We start from the raw sequence: 12,797 nt of genomic DNA on the forward strand, positions 1-12,797 counted from the left end.
TTCTTGCCCATTAGAATTCATCAACCTTATCATATTACACCTTTTGAAGAAAACTTCATCATGGCTCCATGTCGTTTGACATGGGTTAAAGTGCTAAGTAGAAAAATTCGAATTTGTGATTCGAAAAATGCAGGAAATTCGGACGAATAATTGGAAGGGAGGAAAAAATCGGGCAAAAATGCGGTAACACATCACGTTTTTTCCATAAATCAACACGTCATCCATTCATATTCGTACAAATAAGTTTATTCATACGAATATGTATTCGTATGAATAAATATGTATTAGGATGATGATTATGTGGCTCTTTTCTTGCATTTAATCTCACAATTTGCCAGTTTCTCTTATCACATGCTTGGTTCCCTATCCGAGCATAAGAGATCAAACAGAGATCAAACAAGGAAAGGAAACAAGAAAGGCCCTTCAAGGTTGCGAAAGCAATCTAGAAGGCCTAAAATAAGATGGAATTTGTTTATGGAAGCTTTAGAATCTCTTAGTTGAGTTCCTAACATCTCTTGTGAGAATTGTGGTTTTGGTCTTTATGTCTTTGTTTGTGGAAGTTCTAGGTTCTCTTTGTTGAGTGCCTTTAATCTCTTGTTAGAAATGTGTTTTTGTGTCTATGAAATTTGCTTGTGGGAGTTCTAGGATCTCCTTGTTGAGTTCCTTAGATCTCTTGTAAGAAATGTGATTTTGTTTTTTGTTTGTCTATGATGTTAAAGTAAATTTCTTTCTTTGTGTCTTAGTATAATAGAACACCTAGAGTCTCATCCTCACACTTTCTTGTAATGAATATTTAATATTCTTTCAATAGAATGTGAAAGAATACAAAGAGTTTTAAAGGTGTCTAAATTTAGAGTTTTAAAGGTCATTAGAACACTTGTCTCATTCTTACACTTTCTTTTGAATGAATATTTAATATTATTTCAATTTAATGATTTCCAATTTGAGTATATTCTTTGAATAAAAATGAATCCATGTCTCTCAATTTTCATTACTCCTTCTTACACTTTCTTTTGAATGAATATTTGATATTCTTTCAATAGAATGTGAATGAATGATATATAGTTTGACTATATTCTTTCAATAAAAATGAATCCATGTCTCTCAATTTTCATTACTCACTCTTACACTTTCTTTTGAATGAATATTTAATATTCTTTCAATAGAATGTAAATGAATGATTTACAGTTTGAGTATATTCTTTCAAAAGAATATGAATCCTGGTCTCTCAATTTTCATTATTCATTCTTACACTTTCTCTTGAATGAATATGTAATATTCTTTCAATAGAATGTGAATGAACCATTTACAATTTGTATGTTCTTTCAATAGAATATGAGTCCACGTTTGTGTATGAATGAAATACAATTTGCATTTTCTCTTTTTTTTTAAAGAATATTTTATATTCTTTTAAAATTTTATTTTAAAATGAATCATCATATTCTAGTGAGGATATAATCTAATGTGAATTAAATATAATTATTGATGAATGAAAATACTTTTTTTCTTTATAATGATATTTGAATGAATGACAATTAATACATTGCATTCTTGAAAGTGCTTTTTAAAGTATATGTGTTGCTTTCAACAAAATGTGTATTGCAGTATCTTTCTATTGCATACATAAATTAATATTTTTGGATTTTTTTTTTCAACTTCAAAAGCATGAAGCACGGCAAGATTTGGTCATATGTCAGGGAGATACGAAAAGTGTATGCCTCGGTCTCTTTCGTGCAGTGTAAATATTGTGGACACAAGTTCACGAGCCGTTCTATTCACATCAAGCAACATTTTCTTGGAATTGGCAGTGACGTTAAAGCTTTCTCATGCACTCCATCTGATGTCCCATTATGTAAGTCGTATTTAGAGAAAGTGAAAAAATCCAGTACTAGTCGATGGTGCACAAACGTCTATGATCTTCAAGATGTGATGAGACGTTATGTACACATCTTGTGCAACGTCGAAAGCTGGGGGATTGGTGCACAGGCACTCCGGAGCGACATGGCAAAATCTTAGATAGGAACTTCACACAGTGTTGGAGCTGTCACTGGGTAATGTTGGATAGTGCTTGCTAGTGCTTGTCGGTGTCATCATTCCCCAATTACAAATTCCCAGATGCACTTCCTTGGATGATTGGGAGAAATGTAGCTTATGTTTTGCGCATGCAAATCATTATGTAGGACATTGATGAATAGTGCAAACAAGTGCACTTAAAATATCAAAAACATGCTGACAGCCCCATGGACCTCTAGCAGGCATTTTCACATCATCTCTTTGTCCCACCGAAGATGGTCGCTCTTCGTCATGTCTGAGGTAGGTCAGCCATCTTTCCAGATGATTTCCATTCCAGAATGGAGAGATTATCAATTGATTATCATCATGGACTAGACCTATAGCTTGGATGATGCTCAGATGTACGACATTGCCCATGCATGTGGCTTCCTCCAAGGCTCTGGCCTTCGATGCATTGGTGGGCACAGAATGCTTTAGCACCTTACATGTACAAATTTTGTGTGAATCAAATGGAGTGACAGGAAGATTTCACATGCTAACAGTTCGGCATGTGCCTATGCCCACAACTGCACTAGGTGTTAATCGAACGTCACGTCGCTGAAGCAGTATGGGTCACATGGGTCTTGCCACTGGTGCATGTTTATGTAGGCCATGTGATGCGGGTGGTGCTTGTGCAGGCGAGAATGAAGGAGATGGAAATTGGTTAGCTTATGCAGCTAGTTTGTGCATTCTTGGTGCAGGCAAGTATGAAGGAGATGGAAATTGGTCAGTGTGTGCGGCAGGAGGCACAAACGGAGATGCAAAAGAAGTTGCAAAAATCGTGGATGGATGGATGCACTCGAGCCCCCAAGAGTTCCTTGAGATGACCATGGAATTTTATTGACAGTTGTTCCAGTCAGAGGTGGAGACCCCATCGGTCCTCTTAGCCAAGGAGGCAGTCTAGGACTAGGTTCCATCAGTGGTCTTGATGAGTGATTGCTCTGAATCTGGAGAGCGAATAGTGGAAGAGCAGCAGATTGCCCCGGTTTTGCACAACGTACTGCACAACCTTCTATATTGGAGCTCAGCCAAAGTCTCTCTAGCAGCAGGAAGGGCTCTTGTAGCCAACCAGGTTCTCTTAGCCATGGCTTAGTACATCAATCCCTACTCGTGTTTCATAGGGGCTACATGGGACAACTCAAGTGCCTAATGCACAATTTCCTCTGGGCTGGTTCGGACAACACAAGAAACACCAAGGTCGGGATGCTTAGCAGACAGCCATCATGCTATAGGGTCGAGGTGGCTTGGACATCATTGATCCAGAGATGCAAAGAAGAGGCTCAACCCTTTTGGGTAAGGTAGTGGTTCACGGCCATACCCCAAGTATAAAGCCATGGAAGCTTCTTCTACAGAGGGGGCTTCTCAAGAATACCCCACGCACAAGTGGTCAGTGGTAGCAATCCCATCGGTGGCTCTTCTCAAAGGTCCCACTCACAGGGAGGGGATCCCCACTGATGTGGAGCCTTTTTTGGGTCTAGCAAAGATTGGTAAGAGGACTCATATTGCCCTCACCCAAGTGCAGAGAGGCGTTTGAGCGCTAACCCCTCATTTGGCACTCGAAGGTACAGGATCAAGATGGTTGCTAGCCAACACACATAGGTTGGGCCCAGTGGGACAGTGGACCAGCCAACCTGTTTGGGACTTGGAGTAGTCTCCCATTCGACCCCGAGGTGCATCTGAGGGCTATCTAACACTTGTGAGGACCTAGGATTGAATGACATATATAGATGCAGCCATTCTAGACGCATGGATGGCAGCTCTGCAAGGTAGACAGCAAATGTCTAGAATAGTTCTCCAGGACAGGTTACCCTCTGCGGGTCGAGTCAGTTTCTTCACAGAGTAGGGATGGGGGGGACTTTTTTAATCATTGTCAAAGAGAGACCTAGAGATTGGATGGAGCCCAGACTCATTACCTTTGGAAGCTAAAAGATGGGAGCCCAGATTCATCACACTAACAGCTAATCAAGATAGTGGGCCATCTAGGCAAGTCATGGTTTATCAACCCTCTCAACATCCCGGATTAGCAGAAGGTCCCTTGGTGGCAACTCTAGCTCAGGGAGGGTCAACCCCTTCAGCAGATTCAATGGGACCCAGAAGAGTGGTTCTTGTCATCCAAGGTAGGTGACATGGAGAGGGTGGAGGAGATACCCTTCTTCTCCTTAGTGGTGAGTCGTTACACTAGATGGGAGCCCAGATTCATCACACTAACAGCTAATCAAGATAGTGGGCCATCTAGGCAAGTCATGGTTTATTGACCCTCTCAGCATCCTGGATTAGCAGAAGGTCCCTTGGTGGCGACTCTGGCTCAGGGAGGGTCAACCCCTTCAGCAGATTTAATGGGACCTTGAAGAGTGGCTCTTGTCATCCAAGGTAGGTGACATGGAGAGGGTGGAGGAGATACCCTTCTTCTCCTACACGACAAATATAGATGGAGACATCGGCCTAGACTCCTTAGAGAGTGAGAGAGACATTGGGGGAGCAACAAGTATCTTAGGAGGCTCGATCTTGGTCCTCGATGCAGCTATGGTCCACAACCTTTGACCCAGGAAGATCTCATACTTCTAATGGTTGACTACTCACGGGGGACTGCCCATAGGTCCTTGGTTAGAGCAGATGAGGGTGGATGGGCACTGTCATAGTGGCATGGACGGTATCTTGGAGACGATCCCGCACTACCTTTGGAGCTGTCTGAGTGCCTAGAGGATCTGGCTAGGTCCCTTCAAATTTTTGCCCAAATGCAAAATATCTACCAAGAATTTACCTGGGGCATGGTGGCCTGGTTGATGGAGGGGGGTCGTGCCTTCCACATTGATGAGGCCTCTCCATCCTACAAGATACACAGATAGATCATTCATCGGATCAAGCTGCATGAGGCAATTCCTCTGACCCGACACCGTCCTCCCTCAGCTCTTGAGGATGGTATGTGGGAGTAGTGGCCAGCATCACAACGTCAAACATTTGAGTTGTGCAATGTATCCTAGTGATGGGAAGTCATCATGTTCCACCGATGACCATTCTGGTTGCTATCTGGCACAATATCATCTACACTATGCATGCCCTCTAGGAGTTGTGGCATCAAACTCTAGAGCACCGGAAGGCGGGAGCGTATCTACAAGGCATGGCCTGCACATGTTTTTTACATTCTCAAACCGTGACGGATTCGTTGGTTGTGTAGGTCGCCCCCCCCTGTTGCTAGCCCCTGTCCCGGAGACACCCTAGGCAATGAGATGGGTCTTTAGGATGCAGGCTGGGCTACACCAAGCTTGAGGGTTTCTTTTTCTAGTCGGCACCTTTAGGACAGCTCGCTTGTATGGTTTTGTTTTCAAGCATTAATAGAAAGCTCTTTTTTCTTAGAAAAAAAAATACAAGACAAAGTATGGAATAAGAGAGGATAAGAGGTTGAAGACTAGGACCAAAATTCTAAAGGATATTCCAAACCCCCAAAATTAGCATTAGCCAAACAAACCTTATGCATACATTTAGAACCTTTACATGCATCCAAACTATGTTTTAGTCATGATTTTCTCATCCTAATGCCAAATGCTATGACCAAAGTCAAACAAACCTTATGCCTACATTTAGAACCTTTACATGCATCCAAACTATGTTTTAGTCATGATTTTCTCATCCTAATGCCAAATGCTATGACCAAAGTGTTTATATCTATGCTCTAAGATCTATCTCATAACACGGCTAGACCCACAATGCATATTTGCCATTCAAATGGTAATGTTATAAAGTCAAGGAATCCAATTCACAAATACAATGTAGCAATTCTTAGGTAGTGATATCTCTCCATGATCGATTGTCCATCCTTTTGGACTAGATAAAAAATTCCCCACAAGTACATTGACGTTCTTGTGGATTGTTCATATCCTCAATAGATCACATGAAGTACTCATGATAATCTTAGATGCATTAATGCAAACTTGTTTGAAAGTTTTTAGTTGGTTTAATGACTAAAGTGTTGCAATTTACAAAGAAATACGAATTAATCTAAATAAATATAATAAATGCTAAAAGTTATTGCATTCTATAGCATATTAATTTGATGCAAACAAGGACAACAAGAATATCAATCGATGCACAAAATGGGACTCTACATAGCATAAAAAACTACATGGCACAAGAAGTGTTTTAATATGGAGCTCATCTAGATTCATATAATGGAGTCGTTTGTTGCAATAGTAGATACACCAGCATCAATAGATGCATCAAGTGGAATATCCAATGCATCAAGGCCCCAAACAAGGTGTTCGATTTTGCATCCCTAGATTAAAGTTTAAAGTCTATTGGTAGCAAGCAAAGACACTATGAATAAGCAACAATGGTGTGATTTTAGTGCATAGGTGAATCTTCTTAGTGGCATCTCTTTGCCTCTTTGCTAGATAATGGTTAGGCAATTTGAGGACGAGTGGTGGCTCCTCAAGGTGGTACAGACTTTGTGAGACTTGTACAACTATGCAAATTCCAGCAAGATTTGAAGTTATCACATGATAGGTAAATCATCCTACAACCAAAGTGACAATTACTCCCCTACTCTCATTTATGTACAATATTGACTTGCATTTCGGGACAATGAGAATTTGGCACTAAGAGCAACAACCTAAATCCATGGGAGTGGGAGGCGCCAAGGATGTGTCTCCTTACTTTAGGATGCCCACTCAATGGGACCATTAATCGAAACGTCAAATTTTGGGAAGGTGTATGTCTTTCCAACTTTGTAATTAGCTTCTGTGTGATGGTGAGAAAGAGATGGATCGTCATTTAGAGAAAAGACTTTCTTACGTTAATGCCATGTCAATGGATTGCTAGAATCTTGAATAATGAGAGGAAGTAGAATCGAAGAGACGCAAAAAGGGAGAAAGGACGTGCAACTGAAGATCTAGTTAGAAACAAGGCACCACGAATATCCGTGCCCAATCATTGTATGTGATTCTTGCAGTCCTTCACTTGTGTTTCAGCAAGGTAGCATTTTCAGGGAGAGAGAAAAACAGACAGGCAGACAGAGAGGAGGGGGCGGGGGGGGAGAGAGAGAGAGAGAGAGAGAGAGAGAGAGAGAGAGAACCAGAGCTGAAACAGATATAATCAGGCTAGATGTGGTCTGGAATCCAAAGTCAAAATCGAGTCCTCTTCAGACATCAAAATTACCTGGAACTTACTTTCAAAAGGGTATGCTTACAAGACCTCTGCTAAACAAAGCAAGCAATGGTTTCTCCACCCTGTACACAAAATGAATGATGTTTTAGCACTCAGAAGGTTCTAAAATACACTTCTCCTGAAAGTACTGGCTACTGAACGGTGGGAGTTGATGGAGGTGATGGGGGTGATGGAGGCGATGGTGGCAATGGAGGCCATGGAGGCTCTGGTGGAGGTGGTTGTGAACCTGGAGGTTGTGTTGGTGAGCCGAATTCTGTATCTGGATACACTCCAAGCGGTCTCTCTAAAGGTTCAATCGCTAACAACTGGGCAGAGTTGGCTATTGCGTCAGCCCAACCATAATGTGGCTCTGCCCTGCAAACAGAGACGAGACTGTAATTGTTAGATACGCAGCATTATTGCAAAAATAATTTTGTTAACAATGTGAACTATAACATATCTTTTCTATTTTGTGGCATCATATTATTCTGTATTATTGAGTAAAAAGAGCGCAATAGCATCCTTACTCGTAGTAGGTGCCCTCTTCAACCACGGCATCCCAACTCTCACCGCTTGTGCTCCTTCCATACTTGTGTACCTTTCTGCTTGAACCAGGAATTGTCAGGCCAAAGTCTCGGCCAAGTTCCACACAGGAAAACCAAATGGCCAGTGTCTTTTTCAGAACTGATGCAGAGAACTCAGCTTCACTTTCTAAAACATACATTAAAGAGCTACTTTATAGAGCGTTTTTCAAGTATCAAAACTTTACGAAAGTCAGGAGCAATAAGTATGGGTTTACCCATTTCCAAAATGCTCTTCCCCCCATGTTCTTGACCACCCTGTCAGAGTATTATTAAACAAATTAGAATGTAATTACTGGCAAGAGTAGTAATCAACGAGCCAACGGGAACTCTCAAACAAGGTCATATGCAATCAGAATAGCAATTGTGAATGTGCTTACGTTCTCCTCCTGGTGAGGAATGCCATGTTTCGCCCTGTCTGGTACCCATTCCCGAAAAGAACCTTTCCTCCCATTTATCTCCCCATTTTGACCCCACTTCAGATTCTGCCCATTTATCTGTCCTGAAGAAGGACATTAAGGCACTTCAAAATGCTAGCAGATGCACAGATTTGAAACAGACGTCCTCTTTAACATGCGTACATAGATACTCAAAAGAAAAAGATAAATAAGACAGTGTAATCTCAAAGCTAAGATTATACCATTTCAAAACAGCTCCTCGACCATCATACTGCTCACCCCACGTTTCCCACCAAGACTGTTCATTAAGTTTGCCATACTTATGGGCACCTTTCTCAATCCATCCTTTTGCATTGTACTTCTCCCACCTTTCAAAATGAACAGTTTTAAACCTCAAAAAGCACAATATTTCACTCTAGTGTGTTTCTCAAGACACAAAATTCAAGATATCTGCAGATTATAATAATCATATGCACTTTTAATCCTCAAATTCTCACCATTTTTCATGCCAACCAGCAGCACCATTTGCTGACTTTGCTTGCTTCTGGGCACTCTTTTCAATCCTTGCCAAGTTACTGCAACACACAAAACACTTGATGGTCAAAATGTTCCTATCTGGAAACTTGAACATTAGTAACATGTTACCTAGCCCCGAGCAAGGAGTGACTTTTCATTTCATGTCTCTGTGTTTTTTGAAACACAAGAAGAGCAGATTTTCCTGTTATCGAATCCTTGACACATACTTCCAAACAATGATAATTGTTAACGCCTCAACCTCCCTGAGCATCCTATATTGATCTGCGCTAGATCTGTAGCATTCACGACATTGCCATTTTCTACAACTTGTTCCTCGCAATGAACTCTAACAAGCCTCAAAGGGATAAGGAGAGTTATTTTGGATTTCGTTGCAACAATAAAGTTTAGTTTCCAATCTCTATACTGTCGACTCTTTTTATGTTGCTACTTCAAGTGTTCTAGATATAGATCTCTTGGCAGCTCTTGTCCGGTCTTCCCCTCCCCCCCCCCCCCCACCAAAAAAAAAAGGACTTCCATTAAGTAGAAGCACAATCCGCAAGAGGAAACTCAAAGCGGAAATACACCATGCAATGCATGAGAAAAAACACTCCTCAGAAAGAGGTCGAAAACAACCAAGGTTGAGCTGAGAGTGCCATCTCAACCCTGCAGTAGACTCAGAGAAGAAGGGGGAGCCCCTCCATTCTGTACAAAATGTAGCCCTCCTAACAGAAGCTGCCCAAGAGTATCCCTACATGCTCTTGCCAAGATGGCCATCAATGTGGCCAAAGTGTGAGAAGGGTGAACCTGGGATCCATCCAATGCCTCTGTGCATCTGGCTCCCCAAATATGCCATGCTGCAATACTCACCAGTATCTCCCAAGAAGAATCCAAAGAGGCATGCACAGCTCTAAACAGTGAGGCAGGAACATCATCCAAAGAGCATGGCTCAACTAAATGGTGTCAAATCGATAAGGCCCAAGGAGAGTCATGTCTCTCATCAAAAACCCGTGGCTCCGAAAGAGAGAGCCAAGCAACTGAGCCCCAAGTCATGAAGAAGGGGGAACGGATAAAAGTACTAAAAATCCTAGCTATCCCCCTCCAAATTATCCTCCCCTGTCTGCCGTCCCATAAGCAATGCTGAATTGATTCCACAACAAAAAGGCAAGGAGGACAAGTGAGTCAGCTCCGCACCTGAATCTCCACAGGTTCACAGCAATCACACCATGAATAGAAAGCCAAAAGAAGAGAGTGCTTTTTCCAATCCTAAGGGATTTCCAAAGTCTCTTCCAAAAGTTCTTATGTAGGTCAAGAAAAATCTCAAACCTCTCCCAATGAGGAGCTCTGGAGGGCCTCCAACCTCTAAAACTCAGCTGAAATCTCCTAGCATTGCTAACAGTGTAACGAAAGAAGGGGAGGCTCTTCTCTCGGTGCCCTTCATCGATCCACTCCCACTCCCCGAGATCCCATTTCAAGAACTTTATGGCAACACCACCATAAAGCCACAATCTCCAAGCACGTAGGGTAATAAGATGCGGTTCAGTGTCTATGCACCACTCTGAATCTGAACCATGCTCCACAAGACCAACAATCTTGACTGACTGAAATTCAACTTGTAATAAAGCATCATCCATCGATCTAGAGAGCCAACCTCCCGCAAGGATATCAAAAACCAGAGCATCCAATCTGCACCACGAAAAGCAATAACCTGTAGAGGAATGCCCGCTCCCGTGAACGCTCCCATCCAAGTGGAATATGAAATAGACATACCATCTGCGTCCATCCAATACACTGGAATAGCTGCATCGATCTATTGAATTCTACCTGCACTCTCTTTGAGATAGCTTACAAACTGAGCCTTACAGTCCTCTGGAAACTTTTTGAAAGCCCCTCTCTCACCTGGACCACTGCATGTAGTGAGAGGTACAAAGTGGTCTACCATGCTCATTCAGTATGCTATCATTCCACATGACAGGCTGCCTATCGATCTCTTCCTGAGAGGAAGGGCGAACTCTCTAAAGGGTACTCTTGAAGCTAGCCCAAGCCTTCAGGTTAGCAGCCATAAGAGGGAGAGAAGGAGACCTGAGGTGGGCTTAAGTAAAAATCCATGTGATACTATCCATCCAATCTCCTCCCAAGATAGGTTTGCAAGACTGTGGGCTTAAGTAAAAATCCAAGTGATACTATCCATCCAGTCTCCTCCCAAGATAGGTTTGCAAGACTATATGCTATAATAAAGAAGTCTTTCCAAGCTCTTGCCCAGGCACAGGTCCCCTCACCACCATCTTGTAGAGCAAGGCCTTGCACTATAAATCTGGATCTATAATGTTGAGACCCCCGTCCCGTGTGGGAGAATCAAGGTCCCCCAAGCCACCCTAGCTATAACATCTGCTATGCCATCAAGTCCACTGCATAAAAAGTTCCTTACAGGTCTTTTGAGCTGAATGATACAATCCCTAGAACGGCACCAACAAGCGCATACAAACCAAGCCGTGGCCTATTGGAATGGTCACCTCCCCATCTGTAAGCCCCCATATGAGGAGAGCATGGGGGAGGTAGACCTGGAGATATTGGGGCTGTCACATGGGCAGCACATGAGCTGCCATGTGGGCAGCTGTCAAAGCAAAAGATAGGCGTACGGCCTACAACAGGGCCCTATGAAGGGCGCGCTGATGTCAGCTGATGAACGGACCTGTACGGCACTGCACACGTGGCTGGAGAGAACCTGGCAGAGGGCAGGAGCATATGGCGCAGCATGGCAGGGCAAGGGCACCTGCAAGAAGGGCCTGTTGATGGCGGAACAGTTCCAGCCATCCAGCCCTAGAAGGACCCAAGGGTAGGGCCCTATATGGGCTGCCCTTAGGGCCTGGCAGCAGCCCAAGAGAGCTGATCCAGGTCGGCCAATCAAGGGCTCCCTGGAAGTCGGTTTACAGACTACAAAGTCGGGTAAGGAGGGGCAGTCTGGTCGGTTCATGTTAACCAGTGACGAGGTAAAACAGTTGCTAGGAATCGTGGAATACAGAGAGTACTCAGATTGCTACTTGTATAATTTCAACCTTAATCAATGGTAGCTGGCACACGCTCGGAAAGTCGAAGAAGTGTTCTTAAGTGTTTACGCGACTCAGTATTCTCCCATCATCACACGGTTCTCCTACGTTAGCTAACCCCAACCTCCGAGTGTATATATGTTGGCATCAGTGTTGGCTGCCCAAGGAAGCGCCGGGTGCGGGGGTCCTAATACCCGTCCCATAGCCACGCAAGCCTCTCCCACATCCACCAAAAAGAGCCAGCTAGGATGAGAGAGGGGGGATTACTTTCTTCATTATATACCAAGTACCACAGGTGAATCCCATGCTTATGGGATAATCTTGTACACACATCAAACTGTACCTTTGAGGCCTGAAGATAGCACCAACCGATTTAGGGAGAGTCTACAACAACCTCACACCCATGAAGGCAGTTATGATAGGTGGAAGGCCAGTGACTCGGTCCTTCCGAGTGGCAGACCTGCTTACTCAGGTTTCGGAGTAGAAAAAACTAAGCCAGCTCCAACATCAAGGTAAAGTTTCAAATTTTCAAAGGCATAGATGATGAAGACCCCTACAGTCACTTGCAGAGCTTCTTGGGCATCTATCACATCAACGGAGCAACAACAGACGAATAGTATATGGATTATTTCCCATGTCCTTAATTAAAAATGATCAGAGATGGCTCAATCAATTCCCAATTGGGTACTTCCCCAATTGGTATGCAATGTCCGAAGCATTCCTGCGAAGGTTTCGGCAAGAGATCAATGAAGAAGATGTGCAAACAAAGCGTAGTGAGCTGAAGCAGAACAAGGGAGATGTCTCAATAGTGACGTTAGCCTCAATTGATGATGAGTGTCGTCATGGAGTATATCCATACGAGCAACAGGCTGTGGTGACATGCCCACTGGATTACCCTTGGCTGACTGCCAAAACGAACCAAATGGGTAGTCTGCTTATATTGTGCTAGATGCCCCCAAAATGGCCAACTTGGGCCTATGGTTTAGGCGCCAGATCTGGCCAACTAACCCTCAGTCTGCTGACGCTAGTTAGGGTTCTGCCAACCAGCCCTCTTCTGGGCCCGATTT

General features: G+C 43.2%; 1 protein-coding gene across 3 annotated transcripts in view; it reads right to left on the bottom strand.

Moving 5' to 3' along the window:
* Window positions 1-7,160: 7,160 nt before the first annotated feature.
* The window catches only part of LOC147888112 (protein EARLY STARVATION 1, chloroplastic-like), a 32,627-nt gene continuing 26,990 nt past the window's right edge, over window positions 7,161-12,797 (bottom strand). The window contains exons 6-12 of one of the 3 annotated variants that reach the window (XM_087393400.1): window positions 8,668-8,745; window positions 8,413-8,538; window positions 8,153-8,274; window positions 7,991-8,030; window positions 7,719-7,793; window positions 7,439-7,566; window positions 7,163-7,274 (exon numbers count right to left, since the gene is read on the bottom strand). In XM_087393400.1, the coding sequence (XP_087249526.1) occupies window positions 7,231-7,274; window positions 7,439-7,566; window positions 7,719-7,793; window positions 7,991-8,030; window positions 8,153-8,274; window positions 8,413-8,538; window positions 8,668-8,745 (613 nt within the window). In that variant the 3' untranslated portion in view covers window positions 7,163-7,230. Of the gene's footprint in view, window positions 7,567-7,718; window positions 7,876-7,990; window positions 8,031-8,152; window positions 8,275-8,412; window positions 8,539-8,667; window positions 8,746-12,797 lie in introns of all 3 variants that reach the window. The other 2 variants (XM_087393399.1, XM_087393401.1) reach the window with 2 other exon arrangements.

The sequence above is a fragment of the Dipteris shenzhenensis genome, chromosome 22 (assembly GCF_047967505.1).
Source record: "Dipteris shenzhenensis isolate YYH24624 ecotype China chromosome 22, Dip_SZ_1.0, whole genome shotgun sequence".
In the NCBI taxonomy this organism is placed as follows: Eukaryota; Viridiplantae; Streptophyta; class Polypodiopsida; order Gleicheniales; family Dipteridaceae; genus Dipteris; species Dipteris shenzhenensis.